At 51.9% G+C, this 24,319-nt stretch overlaps 1 protein-coding gene across 4 annotated transcripts in view; it reads right to left on the bottom strand.

Moving 5' to 3' along the window:
- Positions 1-425: 425 nt before the first annotated feature.
- ARHGEF7 (Rho guanine nucleotide exchange factor 7) overlaps positions 426-24,319 on the bottom strand; it is a 127,053-nt gene continuing 103,159 nt past the window's right edge. For 3 of the 4 annotated variants that reach the window (XM_030856721.3, XM_060288120.1, XM_030856735.3), the window contains 9 exons: positions 22,810-22,888; positions 22,484-22,623; positions 19,636-19,860; positions 17,457-17,550; positions 15,198-15,287; positions 12,150-12,326; positions 4,177-4,276; positions 3,864-3,918; positions 426-2,863 (listed from right to left, as the gene is read on the bottom strand). In XM_030856721.3, the coding sequence (XP_030712581.1) occupies positions 2,741-2,863; positions 3,864-3,918; positions 4,177-4,276; positions 12,150-12,326; positions 15,198-15,287; positions 17,457-17,550; positions 19,636-19,860; positions 22,484-22,623; positions 22,810-22,888 (1,083 nt within the window). In that variant the 3' untranslated portion in view covers positions 426-2,740. The remainder of the gene's footprint in view (positions 2,864-3,863; positions 3,919-4,176; positions 4,277-12,149; positions 12,327-15,197; positions 15,288-17,456; positions 17,551-19,635; positions 19,861-22,483; positions 22,624-22,809; positions 22,889-24,319) is intronic. The other variant, XM_030856724.2, reaches the window with a different exon arrangement.

Below are 24,319 nucleotides of genomic sequence, written 5' to 3'. Positions count from 1 at the left end.
ACACAGGTTTCTGGCCTCCTTAAACCGGGTGGCGTGTGGGAGAAGGGCAAGGCTGCATCACAGAGGACACTTCGTTTGCCACGCGACACTCCTAGGAGGACCCACAGAACCCAGAGAGGGTGCTCAGCCTTCGAGCCCCTCGCTCGGTTTGCCGGGAGCTCCCGGGACAGGAGCCGGCAGTCCACGGACGGCAGGCGAAGTGGAAGCGGCGCCTGGCAGCCTTTCCTTCCACTTCCTGCCCCCAAACTTTGTTTTCTATTTTTATTTATCTTCCAGTGTTCCCAAACCCTAGATTTTAAAGGCAAATGTGGTATTTTCCAGTGTCAGAAATTCAAACCAGAATTTTAAGATATAAAAAAAAAATCAAAAGAAAGTGTAAAGGTAACACACACACGAAAAAAACACATCACAGATAAAGTGACATGTCTGTAACATAAGAAAAATAGTTTAATAATTACAACAATGTAGCATGAGTAGTCAAGGCCAGGACACCGCCTGTGGCATTTCGTGAAGTGTCCCCACAGCTGTGAACGGGGACTCCGTGTGTCCGAGCAATGAGGGCGGGGCGTGAGGGGGGCATCGGGAGTCCACAGCAGAGGCGCACGGGGGCCGCAGCGTCCCACCGCAGAGCGCATCCCAGGGCCGCGCACGCCTCCAAGCGCTTCCCGTCCCAGGCGAGGCAATGGCTTCGTCTCCTCATCCACAAAAGGTGGGAGCAGAGGTGACTCCGGCAGGCAGGTGGCCCCTTCCTGACGTCCCCATCCACCCCCCAGCCCCTCAGAAGGTCACACGGAGAAACGGGTGCAGTCCATTTACGAAAGGACAGGTTTTTAGAAAGAGCTGCTCAGACACATCCTCTCTGCTCCCTCAAGAGCTCAGTCAAACCTTGCATCTACGAGAAGACAAGGTAACGCATTACACAAGCTTGTCACCGGCCACCCCTTCAGGAGAAGCGGTGCTAAAATCAATAGGTAAGGCAGGTTCTGCAAGAGCCCCGTCCCAGGATGCTGGCGGCAACACTGCCGTCACAAAGTGCTGGAGAGATCAGGTGATGAATGGTTCCTGAGTTAGAATTTGCTCGAGACAGCGAACTTCAGTACGCTCGAACTGGACTGCTTCCCACTGCAATGTCTTACGCATCATCGAAAGATACTACTGTAAAAACAGGGCTTACCAAAAAACCCTGGAGACAATCTTTTCTGGCCCTAGCACTAATGAACACAATGCTAAGTACAGGAAGTTGGCAATTCTCGTAACAAGGTCGAGTGTGGGCAGTTCAACGCCGGGCCCCAGGCACACCCGCTGAGCAGGTAACGGCCGAGCCGGGGAGCCTGAGAGTAAGGCCGTGGGCCGAGGACCATGGGGGCCACGAGGACCGAGCCGCCCAGCTCGGGGACATCGGACGGTCCGATGCAGCGAAAGGGCACAGCTCACAGAGCCACATCTGGCGCTATGTGGGCATTTCTGTCTCCGACGCAAGGTGCTGGGATTCTGGTTTTTAAAGACACGACACTCGTTCTCTGTAGTAAAAGATTATCTCACTTTAAAAACGGCCTCTTCATAAGAGCAGGGGGCAGAGCACAAGAATCAGCTGGACCCGAGGCCGGGGCTATGGAGAGGACAGGCTTCCTCCTCTGCGCCCCCTGCTGTCTGGACACCGGGGTGGAGGTGGGACGGGCGGGGCACGTCTCAGCTCCCACCCCTTAGGGGATCTCAGGTGTATGTTGCTTCATTCTTGCTGAAACAGGGGGAACACTGCCTTTCCGGCGAGCACAGAAGGCCTGCCTGCTGCACCCAACGGGAGAGCAGGTCTCGGGTTAGACCGGCCTCACACAAACCCCACCCGCGGGACAGCTCACCCTCGCGGGCTGCGGCGACGTGTAATAAATAACACACTTTATTTACAGGCTCTAGTGAGCTTGCTCTCTCGGGGGGAGGACAAAACAGTGCACCTGGCCAAGTTATTAAACCAGCCTACACGTCAGTCCCCCCCAGCGGGCTGGATACCCTCCGGCGCTCAGGTGTTCACAAGAAGCGGACGCGTGCACACCTGTCGCTGGACACAGTGGCAGCAGACGCGATTCCTCGGGTTCGGGGCTGAGGCCCAGACCCCGAGTTCAGCCAGAGTGCCGCACGCCAGTGACTGCGATTCTGCTTTACCAGGAGACTCTCCAGGGGATGAAGGTGTCTCTGCAGGTACGAGCAAGGTGAGTTGTTTAGGCAGACTGCAGTGGGAGGCGTCTTCGGAGCACTGCGGTGGCGGAGAACAGAGCAGGCATCTCCCAGAAACACCTGTGCGCTCTCCAGACTCTGCTTTCCAGGAGTGCGTGAGCACGCGTCCCAGTGCACGGGACCAGAGAGGTTAGTGGAGGGAGACTGCAGCACAGGCACCAGCCCCGACACAGCAACCACGGATACGCATTCAAAACGGAGCATTTACAGGCAACGCATATGTAACATTTATATATATTCGATCAAAGCCTGAAAGACCAGACGCAGTCACTGCACTTATTGCAGAATGAGGTACTGAGATGTTGAGAGGAAGGCAGCACAGTCTGGCCTCGGCGTCTGCACCTCACGCTGGTTCTTCAGGAACGCCACGGCCGTGATCGGCTGCGGCTTTTCTACGCACAGGAGGCAAGAGGACTCCCGTGCAGCCCTGCTCTGTGGTCCTGAGAGTCCCTCGGGTGTGGTCACGGGGCTCCAGCTTGGTCTCGTAACCGGTCTTCGAGAACGTTCCTTAGAGGTTGGTCTCGTCCCAAGCGGGGTCGTTCATGTTCTTTAGAACCTTCCTCACCAGCTTTTCCAGGTCTTTGCGGGCTCTCTGCTCCTCCTCCAGAGACTTCTTCATCTTCTTGTTATCCTGTAAGTGAAGCAGACCAGCGGGTATTAACCGCCTTCGGTGCTGAAGCGGACCCCCTCCCCCAGGAGACTTGGGGCCTCACTGGAAGAAATCCTGGGCTGGGACCGCCCTGCGCCGCGGCCAGGGGTGCGGTGACCAGGACCCCCCAGTGTCTGATGGACGCAGAGCTGCTCCTGGGCACCAAGACAAATCACAGACGGAGCAGGCCTAGGGCCCCCGCTTGTAACTGTGAACAAGAGAGTAAGTGAACGGCTGAAAATAACAGAAGGCACATCTCGCGTCCCTCCTACTTCCTTCCACGTCTGCGATGACCCATCTACAGAGTTCTATAAGAAGGGGGGCAACAGAGACAGAGTGAGTTAGGACCCGTCACCCCCCGCACACACAGACGTATGCCGCTGCTGAGAACCAGGAAGCCCCCGAACGGGGACGAGAAAGTACGTGGACGGCCAAGGGCAGCTCTGAGCACATGGCTGGCACGCCCGCCCTCTGCCCAGCCCAGACCACGCCGTCCTCAGGCTTCTCCTCGGCCTCCCCTCCTCGGACACCAAAGCCACTGATACAAACGAGTAACGCACACACACACAAAGTACGCTTGGCTAGTCAGCCGAGTTAACTGACTTGCTCATGTGGCTTCTCAGGAACAAGGACCATGTGTCTGTTGCACCAGAAGGTGGAAGCGAACGGTCACAGCAGGGACCTATCAAACTGTCTAACTAGATGGAATTTTAGATCTCTTGCCTGATTATGCCAGCAGAATCTGGGATGGCTTATGATGTCAAAAACACTGCAGTGAAAAGAAAGCCACTTTGAAGATTCACTTCCTGGTCTATCCCATTTACAGAAGACCAGCTGTTGTCCTGCTTCTGAAATCTGAATACTGAGAGTCAGGCTCTCTCTTCCGCATTACTGTGCTTACGGACAGCTGGATTCACTTCTAACGCCGTGTTTCCCTCTCTTCTCCCATGAAAAGGAAGATTAATGACGGACGACGACCCACCTGTCGTAACTCCTGGACTTCATCCTTTAGTGCATACACGGTGTCGACGAGACTCCTAGGCAGAAGAGAAGGCGCCCTGAACAAGGACCGGGTCAGAGGGGACGCCCGGAGCCTCCCCGGACGCACATGCTGCCCACCTGCCCTGCACGCCCAGGCCCTAGGTCCGGGGAGGCCCACTTCTGCGCACAGGGGCGCTGACCCCAGCCAGGAAGTCCACACCCCGGCCCTCCTGGAACCATCCTGAAGCCGGTGCCACCCCTCCCCCGACAACCCCCTTCCCCCGCCCGCTTTAAAGCACTGGGATACAGCTTACTTTTCTTCTATCACTGTCTGACCGTTACTTTTAGTTTCTTCAACTATAATTTTCTCTTCTTCTGGAAGCAAAACTTGTGGCGCGGATTCTTTGCGTGAACCTATCATCATTTAAAACAAAACAAAACACCCTCAGGTAAATACCATGGCAGAACTAAAAGGAGAACTTGACTATACAACACTACTTAATTATTAATATTAAATTCCAGGTGTTAATTCCAGTATGTTAAAAAATATATTTTCTAGGTAAAACAGGGACGGGCAACTTTTAAAAACTCCCTCTACCTCTGTGTACTGAACCCAGCCTTCTTCATGCCTAAAGCATGACAGAGGAAAGGAAACACTGGCTTTTTATGCAATCTATTAAGCTTCAGTTTCTTAATCTGGACCATGGGTCTTTTAAACCCTGAAACCTTCAACAGAAGGTTCCGACCGTCTTGCCCGGGACATTCTGGAGGAAATAGTCGAACTCTTTAGGGATATTCGTATCAACCAAATTCTGTGCCATTTTATTCCAGGAATTTTACAAAGACCCATCGGATCATGCAGGAGACACGCACCAACTGTATATCAAGTCAATGAACTGGCCCTTATGACACGTAACTCCCCAGCAACGGCTAACAATGTTACAGCACGTGGTTAAGAAAAGTGCATTTTATTACTTGGTTCTCTTACGAAAACTTTATTTACATTCCCTGGCATATAAACGTTTTTCCAAAAGGAAGGAAGTAAATTGTTTACAATATCAGAGGAATGTTTACGTCATTTAACCAAGACCCAGCACAAAGGCCTGATAAACATTTACTGCAAAATAAGTACTTCAGAAATTAACTGGGAAACCCAAACGTTATAAAAGGTGAAAAACGAGAATCCAATCTTATTTAAGGGTGCAAGGAAGAAAATAAACTTTTTAAAAGGTTATACTATACAGCACTAACATATATCACTTATATTTTTGTAAAATTACATCAGATGCACATTCGAGGAAGGACAGAACCCACCACAGACCCACTGCGACTGGTGTTGTGATAAACGCAGCTTCTCTCCGTTAAAATACGCGTGACGTCGGATACATGCTCATTATCACGGAGATGGCGGCTCGGCTTGCTTGGTCTTGTTTCTTTCCTGCTTTACCCTTAGTTTGCCCTCCCAGAGGTCTGTCACACTGTAAGACGGCACTTGTGCATCCTCACGTCGTGGGGACATTGCGTATAACACACGTTTTCAGGACAGGACTTAATGGTTTCACCAGCGTTTTACTGCAAGCTTACACTCCTCTGAACAGAACAGGGCTGGTGGTTACTGTCAAAGCCTGATGACAAGAGACTCATTCGATGCTCCTGACATCCAGAGAACACGTCCGTCACCCCCAGGGCAGCTCATGACATGGAGAGGAGGACCGCCGTCTACCTGCCCCGGGAGCCTTCCCACATGCCCCCTGCGTCTGCAGGGCCCGGCTCCACCCCCACCCCACAGGCTGGGAAGGCTGTTTGGACGCCGACCTCCTTCTCCTTTGCTGTCTCAGGCAGAGGAAACTTCAGCTCTGGGTGGGCAAGGACAATTCCACGTTACACAGTACGAACTTCTAGACAGATAAATAGGTACCTCACACCAGTAAAGGAAGGGCTTTATGCGTCCTGAGCAGAACTTCCGTATTATAATCATAGGCAGTACTTAGAATTCTGTCACAAGCCGTAACGAGCTGGCGTATCGGAGCATATCTGTACTTAAGTTTGTCGATTACTATTTCAAAGACGACCCTCCGCTAGTGCCTTCGTGTTCACACCGAGGTGCGGGCCCCCAGTAGCTGCAGCTCTGGCTGTCGGGGGAAGGGTGGTGCCCGGCTCACACCCCACCCAGCACAGTGACCTGCGCGGCCAGGGGGTGACTTCTCAGACAGAAGGCGACGTGGGCCCACAAAGGGACACACCATGAAAGGCTTCGTCACGCTGACAGCCGTGGGCTGTTCCGGGGCCTCCGTGCAGGGCTGCAGGCACGGCGTCTCCCAGGCCTTTCTCAGTAAACGGGAAGTGCTCCTGGGACGTCTGGGCCGTGTGGGAACGTGCTGCTTGAGAAGGAAACGCGCACGTGAAACACACGACGGAGGAAAAGCACAGGGACGCTGCCAGGTGACGAATTCTGAAGGTCGAGAAATTCCTGCGCTTCCGACACAAACGCAAATGCTACCCGTGTTTTCATCAGGAAAAGTGAACTCGGGTTATTTTCCTTAAAAACAGACAAGGATTCCTAAAGATTCAGAGGTGTGTACCACACGGACGGACAGTGAAGGGGCCCACTTAGTTTTCCCTGTAAAGAGAAGCAGGCAGGTGACATCGGACCACTTAGCGCCTGAGGGTTCCCGCTGTTACCTGCTTTGCGCTCAGACGTTGGTTGCTGTGTTACCGCCAGATCAAGAGCTACCCGTGGTGTACCTGTCACGTTCGGTTTCTAATACAACATTTCTTCACGTGAACTAGCTAATGAGACAACAGGCTGGAAACGTTTTCTTACGTAACAGTGCTTTAGCGAAGACTAAATTCCATGTATTTCAATTACTTTTGCATCTTCTAGCTTCCTAGGCAACCTATTTACATTACGTGTTTGCAGCAGTAAATTCTTTAAATAACACATAAAATAGAATCACGAGGGACGTCCGCCCTGGGAAGCGCGGGTCGGAGCACAGCGGGCTGTCGTGCAGGGCCTGGGGCTGCAGGGACTCGCTCTCACGGGTCCGTGGGTCTCGATAAACTCGGGCCTGTCACCGATCCGCGGAGCCTCAATTCCACCACCCGTAAGAGAGAACAACAAAACAAACACCTCTGCAGAGCTGTTCTGGGGGCTAATTTAAAAGTTGCATCTTATAGATATGTTTTACCAGATGAGTTCGTAAATATAAAAGCCTTACACTCCACTATGTGATGTGACTGAATCAGGGGAACTTATTAAACGTGTGGGAACTGGTTCAAGAACTGCCCAAGCACGACAGACGTTGTTCTTATTTTTGCCAATACACTTAAAGCACACAAGGAGGCGACAAATGTAAGTATGAGAATGTTACGTTATAGACAGGATGTACTAACTGCTGGGTTCCTGAAACGTGCCACGGTGGAAAATGTCATTTATGGATTTGATGGTGAGCCAGGAGGCCTGTAGAGGAAGATTATTTATCAGCCTGAAGAGAAATCCATGGGCCTCCTAGTTTCAACATAACATAGTTTTGTAAAACAACTGAAAAAAATTGATAGTCTTTCAGTAAAACAACAAAGGAATATTCTCCAGCCAGGTTTATACATAAGTTGACTATTCCTATAAGAACAAAGTTCTAGAGAGTAGATAGATTTAACAAGCTCTCTCAAAGATCATTTTAGTATTTTTAAAGGTACCACAGCACCTTTTCTCTGAATTGGCTAGGTTGGAAAAACCATTTAACAGCAGAACTAGCAGACACTGCTCTCTCACTTTACTTAAAATCCTCTAAAAGGGGCCGAGACACAGATGAGTGTGTTCACGGATGTTCCAACACACTCAAGATCTGTGTTTCCCAAACTCTGTACTAAACACGAAGTTTTGTGCTTCCAAGAGATAACTGGGATTCTGCAACACGTAACTGGGAAATTCTGAATGCTGTAGCCACCTCCTGGACATTCACAGTGCACACTTAGCATGCTGAAGGTTTTCAGGAAAAATACCCATTTAACTTGAATTCAGCATTTCCTAAGCGTGTCTGAGTGCTGAACTTCCCCCCCCATCATCAATATTAACATTTTGCAGTTTTCTGGTTAACAGTTTGAGGAGTGCTGGACTGGCCTATAATCCCGCCTGTGTCTATGAACACACACACACACACACACACACACACACACACACACACACACACACACACACACACACACACACACACACACACACACACACACACACACACACACACACACACACACGAGTGCTGGGTGGCTTTGTTGTTGTTCAGGATGGGGATGAATACAATGAAATAATAATCATTAGCGCCAATCCAGCCGCCAGCGCCCGCTGACAGGGATGCGGCAGTTCTGCACTGCCACCGGAAGGGGCCGCTCTGTGCCCTCAGCTGGAGACGGAGCAGGTGCTGGGGGCCATGAACTCACTCAGATGGGTGATCCAGAAGCTGGAGACACGGTCAGAACCCTGTCCTCTAAAACAGTCACAGGTCGCCAGAGAACTGTGGACCTTAGGTTGAGAAACACAGATGCATGCAGCACTCCCACCTCCTGGACAGAGGACCTGCCCAGGCAGCAAGGGCCTCAACCCAAGGTGCCACTGTGGTGGTCAGACTGCCACCTGGTGCCTCATCAGAGGGCCTGCGGCTCTCAAACCCAGGGCGCATGTGGTGCGTCTGCCCCTGCGAGGGGGTTGGCCTGCACTGAGAGCCTAAAAACAGGGTAGGTTTGTCAGGAGAGAACATCTGCTTATCTAGCCAGCGGTCCAGCACATTTGTAGCAAAATTCCCATGACTTCTTAAATTCGTAATCTTTCTGAAATCTGCATCTACTTATACTCAACAGACACTGAAGTAACTTTCAGAATGAAACAAAATGTTACATTTAAAAAAAAAGTCTACTGAGTAAAATCTCTCCGAAAGGCCACTTTGTTATTTATGGCTATGATAAGCTTCTAATTCGTTTTTCTTAAAAAACAAAAACACGAGGACCCTCTTTAGAGAGGGATGTGAATTTGTTTATCGTTTGCACCTTGTCCTGGCCCCATACCTGCCACAGGTACTTGTTTTCCTTTCATTCTGCTTTTCCTAGTCAGCTGGACATGCACTTTACCAAACAAAGATTAAAAACTGATCTCAGTCTCGGTAAGAAACATTCAAGTCGGGGCTTTTTTCCGTTTATGCACACATCCCCACCCCTATCAAAAAAGAGAGAACTCTTCTTTCTGAAAACAAACATCCCAGTGATTGAAAACTTGTTTTAAAAAAAATTCGAGGAGAACAGATGAAATAAAAATATACAAAGAGTCACCTTGCATCGTCCAGAACACACTTAACCTAAGAAGGTGCAAGCTTTGCTATCAAGGCAGATAAGAGGTGTTCTACTGCCCGGCCTCCCTGCGGAAGAGGCTACATTCAAACAGCAAGCGTCAAGCTGCAAACTCTGCTACGCCCTCCGCCCCACGTAACAAATACTAAAGGCCACAGGCTAGCAAATGCAGAATTTATTTCAACTGTACATAACAGATGTCTTTTTTATATATATAAAACAAACACTTCATTGCCATATGCAACCACAAACAATATGCATACTGTACAGTACAATGCAACGTTCAGGTATACATCCCACTGAGTCTCAAACGGCAGTCACCCAGTGAAAATGGCTTTCCCGTTCACAAATAAAAAGCACAATATATAGATTTTTTTCAAAGTCTTATACCACTATATACAAATCACTGTGTTTTCGCAATTTTATGCAAAACACATAATTAATATAGCTTATATACTTGTGGCAAGTGTCAATTCAATGGGAACACCGTTTAGGCCATTTGCAAAAGCGCCTGGTAATGGCTTAAACCTACCTTCTAGTTCAGATTCTTCACCCTTTCGTTATAATACTAACTGTACACATAGATATTACAGAATTGCATAAATGTAAGGTACTATTTCAGCATGACTAGAGTTCCACAAAAGTAGAAACACTGGCCTTGGGATGCCACATCACTACTGCCACATGAGAACTGTTTTCAAGCCAGTGGCACTAATACTTCCAACCAGGTCACAAGAGCTAATGGTGCCAGACATCAGAACAAATCCAAACAGACAAATAGCCAGGTTGTTATTCTGCAGTGATCTTAGCATCAACAAAAAAATCATCGTCAAAATGGCTTTAACTGGCACAAAAAGGAATGATGAGAAAATGTCAAAACTTTGGTGTACAGAATATCAACGAAAATGTCTCATCAGGACAACCCAAATGACACTTGGTGTTAAAGAGAAACCCAAGTGCAGCAGCTGTGGTGCACACAGCACATGACACGACAACCCAGACTCACTAAGGCATGGTCGAGGCGTGTAAGCCAACACACGTTATCACAGTCTCCAAGCAAACAAAAGACCCTCTACTGTGAGTATCAGAAAAGCTGCAATGTATTACTTGATGTGATATAAAGTAAAACAAAACGCTTCTAAATTCACTGCATGATATTAAGTATGTGAACCTTGGAGTTATCCTATTTCTCCCACAATCCCATCTGCTATGAACGTATGTATATAAGCCCGTCTCTACCACGGGTGAATACTGGGCTCCGACGAATGTTAAAAGATTGCTCCTCAACTTTCTTATTCATACTAATTGATACAAAAATTTGAAACCTCCCGATGGCCTAAGTAGCTGAGTAGCTACCTGGGAACAACAGACAGACGTCTGGATTTCCTGGTTTTCCTAACCACCTCCCTGCACGCAGTTCTGAGGGTGCCGGCTCCCTAAACAATGGGGGGGGCCTCCTGCCGGGAAGGATGGAGGGCACCTCGGGCTGTGAGCAGTGGGACCAGCCCCCCGACACAGGGCGGAGCACAGCAGAGCCGCTCTGTGCAGACAAGGTCAGAACACCGAACACATGGTTTTGGCGGGGGAGGTGTGGCGGGAGCAGAGGGTCCCGGCCACCCTGAAGGGAGGAGAAAATGTTCCTCCCACTTATTACGGCATCTCGTTTTCTGAAACTGGTTTCAAGGAGTCCTTAACACACCACCTCCGGTCCCACTTGAACACCAAGCCAGGCGTGCGCGGGACGGACCCCGCTCTCCTCTCCAGTGTGGACCGGGTGTGGACTGAGTGCTGCCACCGAATGCAACAGGGCGCATTCAGTTCTTTCTGAAGCAGAAATCGGTCTGAGGGAGGGCAGTGAGGTCTCCTTACAACGAATCCCAGGGAAGCGGGGGGGTGCCTCCAAATCTGAGACGTTCTTGCAAGTGAGTTACGTGGCAACTCAGCAGGTTTTCGGGCGACTCATAACCCCGTTACGATCAAGAGTGAGGGTGACGTTCCACCGGGGGCCGTCAGGGGAGTCTCACGGCAGCTCTTGCTGAAAAGAAGCCATGCGCCCGTCACGGGCAGTGGGCTCGGACGTGGATGCCGGGAGCACCGCCTGCTTGGGTCGGCACACCGACCGGCCGGACACAGCCTGACCCACGCGCTAGGGGGCTGGGCTTTAACCCTTCGCTGCAGTGGCACAGGCTCGCCACGTGCCTCTCAAGAGAAACTCCTCCAACTAAGGGAAGTCTGGCGTGGCGGCGCGTAGGGGCCCGGCCCGCGGAGAAGCGGGGCTGCGGAGCCGGCCGCCTGTGGCGTGCGGACTCGCCACTAGCACTCCCGCCCGGCCGGGCCCCCACGCGCCGCCACGCCGACAGAGGCTCCTCGCGGCACCCAGGGCCCTGGGGCAGCCCGGCACTCGGCCGTCTGATCTGGACTCGGCGCTCTCGGGGCACGGGTCGTCTTCTTATCTCTCCACAGCTACGGGGTCGCCGCGTCCAGTACACACAGAATTACATCCCTGTACGGAAGGCCAGGGTCTCCTCCGTGTCGCTGGCACTTAGACCACAAACCTGCGCGGTTTCAGTATAAAATACAAAAGCGTTCGTGCGGCTGTATCTAAAAAGAATGAGACAGTTGCTACACTGAGAATAAAAAACCAAACCATCTGGAGACGTAAAGCCACCACTGCCCGCTGAGAAAGGACCCTCGGGTGCAGGCTGTGTGGGCACCGTCTCCTTCAACAGTCAGTAACTTGAGTGGATGCTCCAAATGGCAATTAAACCGCCACAAAGTACAATGGGAAATATCAGAAACGCTCTCAAAAGTTGTTAAAATATCACATAAAAGAGACAAGAAACAGCAAGAAAACATCTAAGAAAAGCAGGCTGCGGTACAACAAGCATTGTTAAGATAAGCTCAGAAGTGCATTAGTTCTGGTGAGAGATATATGAGCAACAGCTCTTACGAGATGTAGAACCCATCCTGTAACTATGGGCTGTCCATATACTGTCATAGTCAGAGTCTTCCGAGAGGTCTGAAGGCTCCAAACGAGAAAGGCTGCTGCGACGACCCAGGGAGTCTAGACTTGACTGGTCGTCATCAGCCAAGACGTGATTATGCATCAGGTCAGTGCCTTGCCATGCTAAGACGGGGCGGGGTGGGAGTGGGACGACAGGGGGAGGGGGACAGGCAGAGGTGGGTGAGCAGGAGGACGGCAGGAAGAGCCACAACCGAAAACATGGAAACAAAAGCAAAAGGTGATGGGAAGAGAAGGGAAAGAGAAAATACTGTTAAAAAACGGCAACAACGTTCATTTCTCCTTATCTATGGCTGGGTTCTAGTTACGAACTTATTAATTAGCACAACCCTTAGACTAAAACTAGACCAACTATTATTTAAACAAACCTAGCTCACGAGTCTGTTTCCAAACTGTTCCTTTTTAAAGCTACTGCTATTAAGCCCTCACTTACGAAATCTTTTACAAATTAAGCCCATGTTCACAAGCAAATTCTAAAGACATCTAACAAGTAACCAATTCTGCTACACATTCGATTAACAAACAGTCTCACTTGGGACACTTGTGAAAGGAACCGTTCATGTGTTTAATGCGGATATACTGAATGCAAAATACTTTCCAAGGATTTCTGGTGGACTTCTTCAGCTCTCTCTTCACCAGACTCTAAATCACCATCTGAACAATGGGGGTCGAAACTTACCTTGTCACACTGTAGTGACTGAGAAAACTTCAGGCGGAGAACAGGGTTACACAGGCCCCTTCCCCCTCGCTCCCCTTTCCCGCCACCCCAGGGTGCTCACCCCCACTCAGCCAGGGGAATGGACATGGCGGGGAGACACGTCTGCTCAAACGCCATCAACCCGGACGCAGACCCTCCTGCTGCCATGAAGGGAGACGTGAACAGGGAATGCCCCTGTGTCAAAAGCAGGACGGCAGAAGGAAGTGGGCACAAAATGGGAGAAGAGGAGTGAGCCCATGAGTGGCTGGCGACGTGAGCAGTGATGCTGGCCAGGCGGCCGCGAGTGGGACGCGCAGGCTGGAACGGGCCCGCGGAGGGGCCGGAGGACGCACACGCTTGATGGGAACCAGGGATGGCTCAGCACAGCAGCCACGGGCTCCGTCCTGTTCCTGCTCTGGGCAAAGTTAAACCCATTCCCAAACCAAAACAAAAGGAAGCAGTGGGCTCAGCTCGTTTTCTTCGACTACATCCCTATGGTCCTTGGGGAGGAAATCAACACTACAGATGTCTGGATGGTGAAGGCTTCTTGGCATCCAAACGTATACTGAACAGAACTGAGCTTTAGGTGAGATATATCGTCCCAACTATTCTTACTATGCATTTAATATGGACAGAGCTGCTCTGGGGTCAGATGCACCTGACCCCATCTCTAGATTTTTAGGTACACTACCTGTCCAACATAAAGGACCCATTTCCCCATCCTACCTGTTCCTGAGAACGTTCAGTTTAAGGTCATCTATGACTGTAAGACCTCTGAGGCCCCAGAGTGGTTAGTCCATAATATCAGTGAAAAACAAAAAACACTGTATTGTCCAGTGCTTTTCTTGCATAGAAGTGGAAACACATAACACAGGCAACGCAATGAGACCTGCACATACCAGGGCCACAGCAGAGCAGGGCCCCGTCTCCTGGATGAGGCAACGCAGCTCACACAAAAGCTCACACAAAACTCACATCACCAGGTCCGTTCACCTGAGATGGCCCGGTTTAAATTTTATTTCAAATAGTTGAAGTGGAGATGTGTAATTTTTTAAAAATCTCAAATTCAAAACCCAAAAAACAATGGCCACATATAGGCTATTACCTAAAAATACAATCTCTTAACAAATATAGGAAACTGTAATATCGTAAATGACAAATTACTGCTCTGTCACCTGCAGGCCCTTCCATTCCTCTCCTGCTCTGCTGACTAGTCACTACAAACAGGCGTCTTCACCAGACGGAGGACGGACCGAAAGTCCTAACGTCACAGGTGGGACACGTCAACTACTAGCCATAAAGAAGTTTCTAGATCATCTGCAGATTCAGCCGGGGTTAAGCCCGTTGGCCCTGTCCTCATACCTGTAGTCATCTTTAACAGAAGCTCAAGCGGTTGTCTGTCCACCTTTTCTTTTTCTCCCCATCATTGGTTTACACCAGACGTGACACTGAGTTGAACCACCACACTGCAAGTGGTGCCAAGGAAGTGAGTTGAGCAATTTGCCAAAAGTCAAGGTGGAAAGGAAACCAAAAAGACAAAATCTGACAGAAACCAGTTTTCATGCCAGAAGCAATATATGTCATCCAGTGTGAAAGAAAGGGAGGGAGGGGAAGGGAAGCTCAGCCCCTTTTCTCCTGGACAAACCACATCCTGACTACATCTGCTGCAACCACCCTGCACTCCACTCTCAAAGGCTGGGCAAGTTTCAAAAAAAAACAGAGCCCATCTTTGTAGTGTTCACACAACAGATTAAGATTTTTTTCACATCAGACATTATGCATAAGATGCAGGTAAACTCAGTGGTACTGAAATCTACCCAACATCACTGGTGTGTCTACTTCAAAAAATTTTTAAGTGCAATCATTTTGTAAAAGTTGGGGAGGGCTAAAGGAACTCTTACTCTAGGCTTGTATTTTTGACAACAACTCTAAGAAGCAGCGCCCCCGCCAAGTTCCAGTACCACACCCGTAGTTCAAACAGCTTAAACAACTGAGCTGAGCGAGCCCCCGCTGTCTTCCAACCCGAGAGAGCTGTATAAACTCTGGCAGTGCCCTACACTTCCAGGTCTCCCAGCGGAACCTTCTCTAGAAACCAGCTGTTTTACTGACAGCTCAGATTCCTTCCCTTGACTGAGGGACGCTGGGTCAGGCCCCGGAAGCGCCCTCACTGGGGACCATGCCCACGAGCCTGCCCAGGGCCCACAGCTGTGTCCTTCAGGTCGTGATTCTAAAAAGCAAAACAAACCACCAGAGTCCCAGCGGGTTCGCACGACACTTACTTGAGTTGAGCGTCTGCCGCGTCTTGGCGCTGGTGCAGTAAGCCTCGATGACCTTCAGGATCTGGGCGTCCTCCTCCAGCGCAGCCGTGCCTGCAAGGGACACACAACCCGTCACAGCCCAGAAGTGACAAGTACAGTTCACCGGACAAACACAAACCATCAACTCAACCAACGACGGTGACAACTAACAATCCCTCCTTTTGTTTTCTCGCCAGATAAATGTTCTCTGATATTCACAAGACAGTTATATGCAGAAGGATTTTTATTTTTTTACCTGCAACGTATCTGGCAAAGGGCTAATATCCTAAATATACATATAAGTTGTCTTACTAACCCACAAGAAAGATAGTATCCCCCATCCTGAAGATGAAAAAAGGCAAGAAATAGGAACAAACAATTCACAAGAGAACAGTCAGAAAGAAAAAAATGTTCCTTCTCACCAAGAAAAGAAGTGAAAATTAAAACTATACAACATGTTTTCACATGTCAGCCTGACAAAAATCAGAATGCCCGAGAATTCTCAGTGTGGATGTGGACATCAGAAAGGACAAGTTCCCTCCATCCTCATCTGGGAGGGGGGAGTGAGGAAAGCTATGAGCCCCTGGCAAGGCCATCTGACCCTACTTACCAAAGGCTTTAAAGTGAGCATCTCCTCCAATCCACAAGTTCCTACTAGAGAGTTAACCTAGGACGCTCCAGAGCTCTCCCGTAAACTGGGCTCCAGACCCAGCTTCCTCTGCACTCAGGAGGCCACGTGCGTGGAGCGTGCAGCCAGCAGAGCAAGGGCCCCTAAAGGTCCTGCTACCGGGCACAGACCCTCGCACCCAGCATAGCTCATACCATCCTGTGGTTCAACTCTGCTTTCTGCTTTCTTAGACTTTTCTGCATCTTCTAAGGTATTACTTAGAATATATTTTAAAAGGCTCAACTACTCTAACAAAAAAATGTGGGAAGAATGGAAGACTAAACTATTTATAAGCTGTATCAAAAAGCCTGCATGCCATCGTATGATACAGACACACACAAGGCGGGCCGCATGCTCGCTGCTAAGAGTCAGCGTCAGCACAGAGAGCTGAGGGGCGGCTGAAAAGCCGACTTAAATTCCGCTGACTGGGACTGGCTGTTAACGGGTTTCCGCAAGAACAATGTTTAACTAGTCTCGCTCCAGGACACGCTGGGAGGTAACGCCCACAGGCAGGGCAGGCCGCTCCCCTCTGCCAACAGGAGGGCAGCCGCACAAGTGACGCTGCCTGTCCCGCTGATGCAAGCACGCCGCCATCTTCAGACATGGGTCAGCGCGCTCGCGGCACGCAAAGCGCAGCGCCCGCGCACAGAAGGCGCCCGGCAAGCGCTGGGGGTGAAGGCCTACCAGGCCTGGGTCAGAGCTGCACATGAGGAACTGGTGTCCACCCCCGGCCGGACCCTCTACACAGGTGGACCCTCCGCACGGGGGTGCTCGGCCTCCCCCGCTCCATCAGGTGTCCCGCAGGTGCGCTATCTGAGGAAGTGACCAAGGAACCGCAGGACAGCAGGACGAGCGGGGCTGTGGCAGGGGACGTCAGGTGGCCCGGGCGGAGGGAGCTCACCCGGGAGCAGCCTCCGGGCCATCCCTGCGCCCACTTCCCCAGGGCCACCATGACCCTCGCCAAGGACGGGGGGGGGGGTCCCCACTTGCAGCCACTGCACCAAGCCACCTCCTCCTCGGGGTGACGCCGGCTACTCGGCTCCAGTCTAAAAGCCTTCCTCTGGAAGTGAATCCCCAAAGGCTCCCAAATGGGTGTGGGCAAAAGGAGCAAAGGTCCGGAAAGTCACAGAGCCCCGTGGCAGTTCTCGGGGCGGGGGGAGCTGCAAAGGCGGCCCGCAGAGCCCCTCCCGCCTGCCGCGCCGGGTCGCTCTTGCCACGCATCCACGCGGGAGGCCGAGGGCCTGGAGGCGCCGTCCACGCCGCCCACGGCATCTCCGGAGTCCTCACGGAGCACGGGGGCCCTCCGAGCACAGGGTCGGTCCCACGGCGGAGACCCGCAGTCGCCGCCCAAGGGAGGGTGACCCCGGGTCGAGGGGCCCCGCAAAGAGGTCCACGCAGGGAAGGCCCACCCAGGGGAGGCCGGGCGGGTCGCGCGGACCCGCACCTCCCCCGCTCCAGCTACGTCCTTTAGAGGGGACCCTCAGCTGGGCGCTGGCTCCCGCGTGCGGCCCTGGAAAGCCCGGCGCCTCCCCGCCCGCGCGCCGAGAGCCCCGCGTCCCCACAGGTATACTCACTTTTCCTCAGCGCAAACTCCTCGTCCGAAGGCTTCCGCTCGGGCTTGCGCTTGGGGAGCAGCTTTTTCATGGTCTTGGGACTCTTGCTGAGATCCTAGGGAAGCAAAGGGGGAAAGGCTGACAGACCCCAAGGTAGGAACTCGCGCGGGTCCGCGAGGAGGGCCGCTGTGAAGGTGTGGAGCAGCAAACGCTCCGGCACCGCGGGGGCGCCTGCTCCCCTCGAGCTCTGACCGCTCTTTGCCGGCTGCTGGGCATCAGCTACAGCCAACAGGGCGCAGACTCTGATAGGAACCTTCGTGTCACCTGGATCGGGGGCACCGGGACGACAGCCACGCCTGGCTTGGAAAGGCCAGCTGGCCGAGGCCTGCGCAGGGAGCTGCGCGCTGCTAACTCTGCGGCAGGCCCCCCCGCTGCAGTCACCCAGCCAGGGAGGGGCAACTAAGGCCACCATTAAAAGAAAGGCAAGTAAACACAACTCCTTCAGGAAAGCGCCTGAAGCCTCAAGGGAGAAGAAAAGGGTCTAAGAGCAGCCCACGGGCTGGAGGGCAGAGGCGTGCAGAAGACAGAGCCCCGCTCGCGTTCCCACCGCCCAGAGCTACGTTCACCGCCTCAGGGTCTACCCCTCCCCCGCAACACAGCGCCCGAAACCCCCCCACCCCCCGCGAAGGGGAAGGTGGAAGACAGAGCAGGCCCGAGCCCAACGCGGTGGGCAAGGTTGTGACTGTCAAGCGTATGCTGAATCTTCATGTCAGGAAAGGCTGACTTCTGCATCATTTAAATTATATAAACCACTGGTGAACCTTACGATGAGAATCCGAGACTCGGAACATGACTCGTGCTATGGGATGGATCAGACTGAAAAGCAGAGAGAACGGAGCCTGAGTTTTTAAGGTGTCTCTTCAAAATCTTCCCCGTGAAAACGAAAATTTTAAAGCTCCTGAAAGTGCAGCAGAAATCAGTCCCTAGAGAGGTGAAGCCAGCATGTGTCCTGTGGCTTCCCTGAGTCCTGGGCAATGGAGGTGAAGCCGGGCAGAGCGCCCACTTGGCAGTGCTCTGTTCCGCCTTTCGTCTGTGACCACTTTCCACCAGGCGGTCTGCGTGCTCAGCACACTGGACGTGCTCACGGCCACACCCCTCCACGCCTTCCTCTCCCTCCTCCGCCCCACTCTCCCTCCCCCGCCCCACTCTCCCTCCCCAGCAATGAGATCACCAGGGCTTGCCCACATGCCTGCAACACAGACATCAGCACTCTTCCAGGAGCTGCCAGGGCAAGGAACGCTCCGACCTGGGCACAGGGACACCCGCAAGGTACACGTCACAAAAACCAAAATTCATTAACAGAAACATAAAGGATTAACTACAACTTACGCTGTACTCTTCTATAGATCTTAAAACACCTAGGGCTGCCAGCAAGCACGGAGGGGGTGTCTGCTCCAGGGCCTCTGCAAATGCAGCCTCATGGACACGCAAAGGCTCACACCAGGCTCACAGCCAGGCCACGCCCGCCACACTCACAGTCACGCCTATGGTAACCAAACTCCACTCACACTCATCATTTCACACCATCACCAGCTTCCTCAAGGGCAGATATTCCTGGACCCTACTTCTCGAGTCCCTTCCCTTTCTCATCAGGGCAGGGAGGGAACAGCAGACACGTGCAAACACTGTCCGAGTGGAGGAGAGCGGGTGCGCTGTGACCACGCCATGAGGAGCGCTGCCCTTCCCCGTAAACGTTCCCCCCGCCTTACACAGGTGACCAGACGCAGGGTTCCCAGGCAAGAGCTCAAGCCTGACAAGGGTCACACGGTGTGGCAGAGTGGCACGCACACAGTGAGCTGAGACGCATCACAACCAAGTTCAAAGTTCTTTCAGCGAGAGGCCGGGACCACGCGAAGCCTCCCAGCTCCGTGGCCTCTGGGCAGAGGGAACGGAGGTCAGGTGGGCACAGAAACAGCTCCTTCGTGACGGGCACAGAGAGGGCCCCACCAAAAGGGTCTCCCCAGGGCTCCCGGGACCACAGGAAGGAGTGACAAGAGAACAAAGGCAGACCCTTCACAGTTCTGAAGAGGCCGATCTGCTTTATGTCACAGACACACGGGATGGCCCACGTTTCTGAACTCCCTGGACTGAAGCAGGGAACGGCCGAAGTAACACGCCCAGCCGTCAAGTCGGGGCTCACCTCCTTGTAGCAGAGCGCAGCTGAGGGCCGGAGAGGGGGTGCGGGTCGCAGGCAGCTCAGGCTCCAGGGCTTGGGGGTCTTCGGAGGCTCCAGGGGCCCCCAGTTGATGGTGGTGTGTGGAGTGCCGTGGTGCGAGGGGTGAGGCAGCGTGTGGTAGGCGGGCGTCAGCGGCACGGGCTTGCTGTCCGCATGCTTGCTGGACGGGGTGACCGAGTGGGAGGGGAGCTGCGCGGGGCACAGGGCGGGAGAGAGCAGAGACACCGTTCAGTGTCAGGGGAGCCCTGAGCAAACACACCCGGCCCACCAAGACGCCCCCGCTGGGCAGCCCCAGCCTGTGGGCAGTGCTCTGGACTCTCCAGGTGCTCAGTCTCTGGGCCACTTGGGTTGAGCGGGGAGCTGCTGCTCCAGGCCGCAGGCCGCAGCTGAGCTGGGGTCAGGAAGCAGCGGGGCGCTGGGGGTCCAGACCCGGAAATTCCACCCACCACCTTTAACTGCCATGGACTCACTTTTGCAAAAAGGTATTTCATTTAGTACAGATACCAGAACTGTACGACAGAACGGGCATTCCCTGCACTGAGAATGTGATTATGACTAGCGTAATGATTACCTCCCCAGCTGTATTACTCACTGCCTGGTGATTCAAGGGTGGCCAAAACTAGGGCCTGATCCCTGTTTTTGTTTAAAAAAAAAAAAAAATGCTCCCGGGACACAGTCAGGCCTATTCCTGTCAGTGGCTGCTTTTGTATTACAAAAACAAACTATAATTGTGACAGAGACCATATTGCCTAAAAACCCCCAATATTTACTGCCTGTATTTTATTAGAAAAATTTTGCCAATCCCTGGGATAAAACATTTTCTCAGAAAAATCAGCTTTAATCAAAACAAAGTTATATAAATCTAATTTCTCAGAAGGACCTTATTAATGGGGTTTATATTCCTAGAAAACCCAAAAGTATTCCATCACACTGACAATTAAATAAGAAAATGTTAAATAAAATAAATAACATTCAAAATTAGCTAAAGAACTCAAATTAGCCGAAAACAATACAGTATGCTTAACAGGAGAAAGAGCTGAGTGGTTCTGCGAGCTGGAAACCTGAGTGAGATCATCATTCGAAAGAACTGAACAGTATCTGAAAAACAGGCTTAAAGGGAAGCCCAGGCTCTAGCTGAGGCTGGGTGTCCAAGGACAGAAGCAGTGGACTCTCTGCAGTGACCACACACCTGTCCTGGGTGTGTGTGTGTGCTGTAACGTGTTAATACAACCACGACAAAATAATTTTTTCAAACTAAATAATTCACAAAAGGGGAAAATTGCGCAAAACATCCCTTCTAGCAATGTCATGATAAGTAACATTTGGTTTTATTTCTCCTTGCTTGTAAAAGTCAAGAGAGGTAGCTTTATGCTAAAGTTAGAGTATTATTCAAGCTGGACACAGCAATCACAGGGAGAACACAGACACCCCCAGAGAGAACCTCCGTAAGAAGAGCACACAACACTTGACAACCCTGCGTGTGGGGCACAGTGCCCTCCAGACAGCGGGGCTGTTAACTCCCTTGCCACTATGTGACAAGAACAGGAACGAGAGCGGCCAGCGTCCCGATACACAGCACAGTATTACTTGATGTGACCTTATAAAGGTTAGTGTCAGGCTGTTACAGACAGTCTGAGCGAGAAGGCACTTCCCTCTTCCTTATAAACACACACGTGGACGCACATATGTCCTTGGGATAAATTTAGTCCCGTGAAAGCTAAGCATCTTTAGTATTTTTTAAAAGTATGGAAAAGTTATAAATGGTGGAGCCATTCAAAATGAAACATTAGCTGAAGCAAATGAGCAGTTTTAACCCCCGAACTGTTGAGAAATGGCCTAAGACATTGCACCTGTGACCAGCACGCTGCGCCATGGCCACCGTCCCTGAGCTAAAACTTTAACCCCAAGGATGGCGACCACAGGGGGTAGAAAACTCCCGGTAAAGATCGTCACAGTCTGGCAAGGATGGCAAGAAGAACCCACCAGCCAGAAATGCTGTGAGACCCTAGTCATTTGTAAGAAGGTTCTTGCCTGGTTCTTCAATATTATCTGGTAAAGATGATGAATGATCAGATGATTCAATACCAGGATCTTAGGCATGAAACACCAGGAAAGAGAAGTTTTAAACACTGGCACTTTGGCGCTGATACATCTTGAAATCTTTCAGGATCTAAAAGCTTAAAGAGCTGTTGGGCTTTTCTAAGAGTAGAAGATACAGATTTCTTACAATCAAAACAAGGAGTCAAAAACTACATTTTAACGCCTTCAACATGAATCTGGTCCTTTTTGTCATCGTAAGTATTCACTGTTTGTTTTTTTGATGAAACACAATAAATACAATTAAAATGCTCAGAAAAGCCCTCTATGGACCAGTGGCTCTCAGGCTTTTGGTTGAAACCAACTTAGGTTACACGACCCACTCTGAGCAAGGCAGCCTCCTAGCCAGGGGCCATGAACTGTGTGTGTGTGTGTGTGTGTGTGTGCGCACGCAGCTTCCTAGCCAGGGGCCATGAACTCTGTGTGTATGTGTGTGTGTGTGTGTGTGTGTGTGTCCATGTGCATGTGTGTGCACGCAGCTTCCTAGCCAGGGGCCATGAACTCTGTGTGTGTGTGCGCGCGCGCGTGCGTGCGTGCGCGTGGCGATTCACCATCCACTGGCAATGAGCAAGTGCTTGCAGAGAAACACAACGCACATGTTGTGCTTTCCTGACCCAGAGGCTGACTGTGCCTTAAAGCACTCGATCACTTGCTGGCAACCGAACCCAAGGCTGACCCCAGAGTCTGGAGGCGGGAGAGGGACGGGGGCCCTTACGGTGTGAGACGGCACAGAGTGAGGCTTAATGGTGGGGTTTCCCGCAGAGGTGACCTTCGTCTGCTTCTGCAGATGGTCCACCCACTCGTGCAGGTCCTGCTGGTTGCTGCAGGACACTAAGATCCGCTCAATCATGCTCCCTGGAAGAGAGAAACACAGCTGAAACGGGGAGCAGGCGGAACACACACACACGCACACGCGCACCCCCGAGGAGGGCCAACAGCGCTGCCGTCAGCCCCCTGGAAGGGTCGGCAAGGGCCTGCACACAGAGGGCCAGCTGCCTGGTCACCCGGACAGAGGGCATCCACAGAGTCTGTGCCTATCACCTGATATTTCAAATGCATTTCTATGATTTTCACTGTCCTCAAGCTTTGTGATTGTCATTCCTGTCGTTGGTAGCTTTCCCTAAAAAAGAACCCCCCCCAAAAAAAACAATTAGTGATTTTCTAGTAAAGAAGATACCATTAATAAAGTAAATATTAAATGATTTTAGAAATGGCAGAGGAACTGTCTCTGTAACGCAAAAATGCTCTTTTGTTTGTACCGAATGCATGTACAATATGAACCTCTATCTCAAACAAGAAATCGTAATACTAGACTCAAGAAATGAGCCAGCAAAAAGGTACAAGGCAGCAAACCAGAAAAAAAAAAATTTCATCTGATGGGTTACTCTAAACATCAACAGCAGGACACAGAAACATTACACATCGTGATAAAAAAAACTAGCGTCTACAGTGGCTATTTTAAATGATGTTCTTTATGCAAAGGAAGCACAGATTTGCCTTAAAGAAATGCAGAGGAAGTTCCACGTCTGAAAGCAAAGTAAGGAGGAAATTGGAGCAAGAGGAACTGGACAGTAGCTGTGCGTGGTCGTCACCAGACGGGAAGTCGAGAGCTGTGCTGAGCGCTGCACAAAATGCAGAGAAGAGCAGCCAGCCCATACGCTCTGACAACAGAGGGCCTGGGGAGGGGAGCGGGGACGCCCACGGGGAGGGGCCGGAAATGGGCCGGAAGGGACCAGCACAAATAACAGACACACCACGGAACGCGGTGGCCAAGCAAGTCCTCCGGGAAAGTCTCTCCCTGAGGACTGGGGCCAAGCCGCCCCCGAGAAGCAGGACTCTCAGTGGGGTGGCAGCGGGAGTCCTGCCCTGCAGAGGGCGCGCCGGCAATGCCACAGCCCACAGGCCTCCTGACGTCTACAGGGCGGGGGCCAGGGGTGACGCCGAGCATCCCACAGGGCACGAGGTGGTCTCCCCACCCCTCCCCTCCCGAGACAGGTATCATCCAGGCCACGGGCCACCGGGGCTCAGCAGGCGGGACAGGGTAGCACCGGCACAGCCGTGGTTAGATGCAGACACTGCAGACGCCCTTCCAAGAGTCCTAAGGCACAGGGGTGACCAACAGCTCCGAGAACTCTCCAGGAAACAGAGCTGCAGGGCTGCATTCAGCGCAGCGGCAACCCCGGCGGACAGGACGTGCTCACTGTTGCTGGATGTAGCGCTTTTTAACACCCCTCAGAGCCAGAAATGAATACTGACAGTACGTGGACCGTGGGTCACAGCACTTGGAGAGAAAGCCCCCAGGAACCCGTGCACAGGGCGGGAGAACAGTGCTCTGCTGGTGGCATGTCAATGCCAACATCCTAGGGGCCTAAGCCTGCCCCAGATGGCAACCTTAACTCCTGCAGGTCAAAGCAGGGCCCCGACTCAGCCTCCTGGGTGTACAGCACGAAGCTGGAGAACACTGATGGAAAAGGACCAAGGCCACTTAAAGCGGGAGCCGCCAGTTTGGGGGAACCTGAGCAGGTGCTCCCTCAGCCAGACGTCAGTCAGC

The sequence above is a fragment of the Globicephala melas genome, chromosome 18, assembly GCF_963455315.2.
Source record: "Globicephala melas chromosome 18, mGloMel1.2, whole genome shotgun sequence".
NCBI classification, from domain to species: Eukaryota; Metazoa; Chordata; class Mammalia; order Artiodactyla; family Delphinidae; genus Globicephala; species Globicephala melas.
The sequence above is the reverse complement of the archived record's forward strand: the minus strand, read 5'-3'. Positions and strand labels throughout refer to the sequence as shown.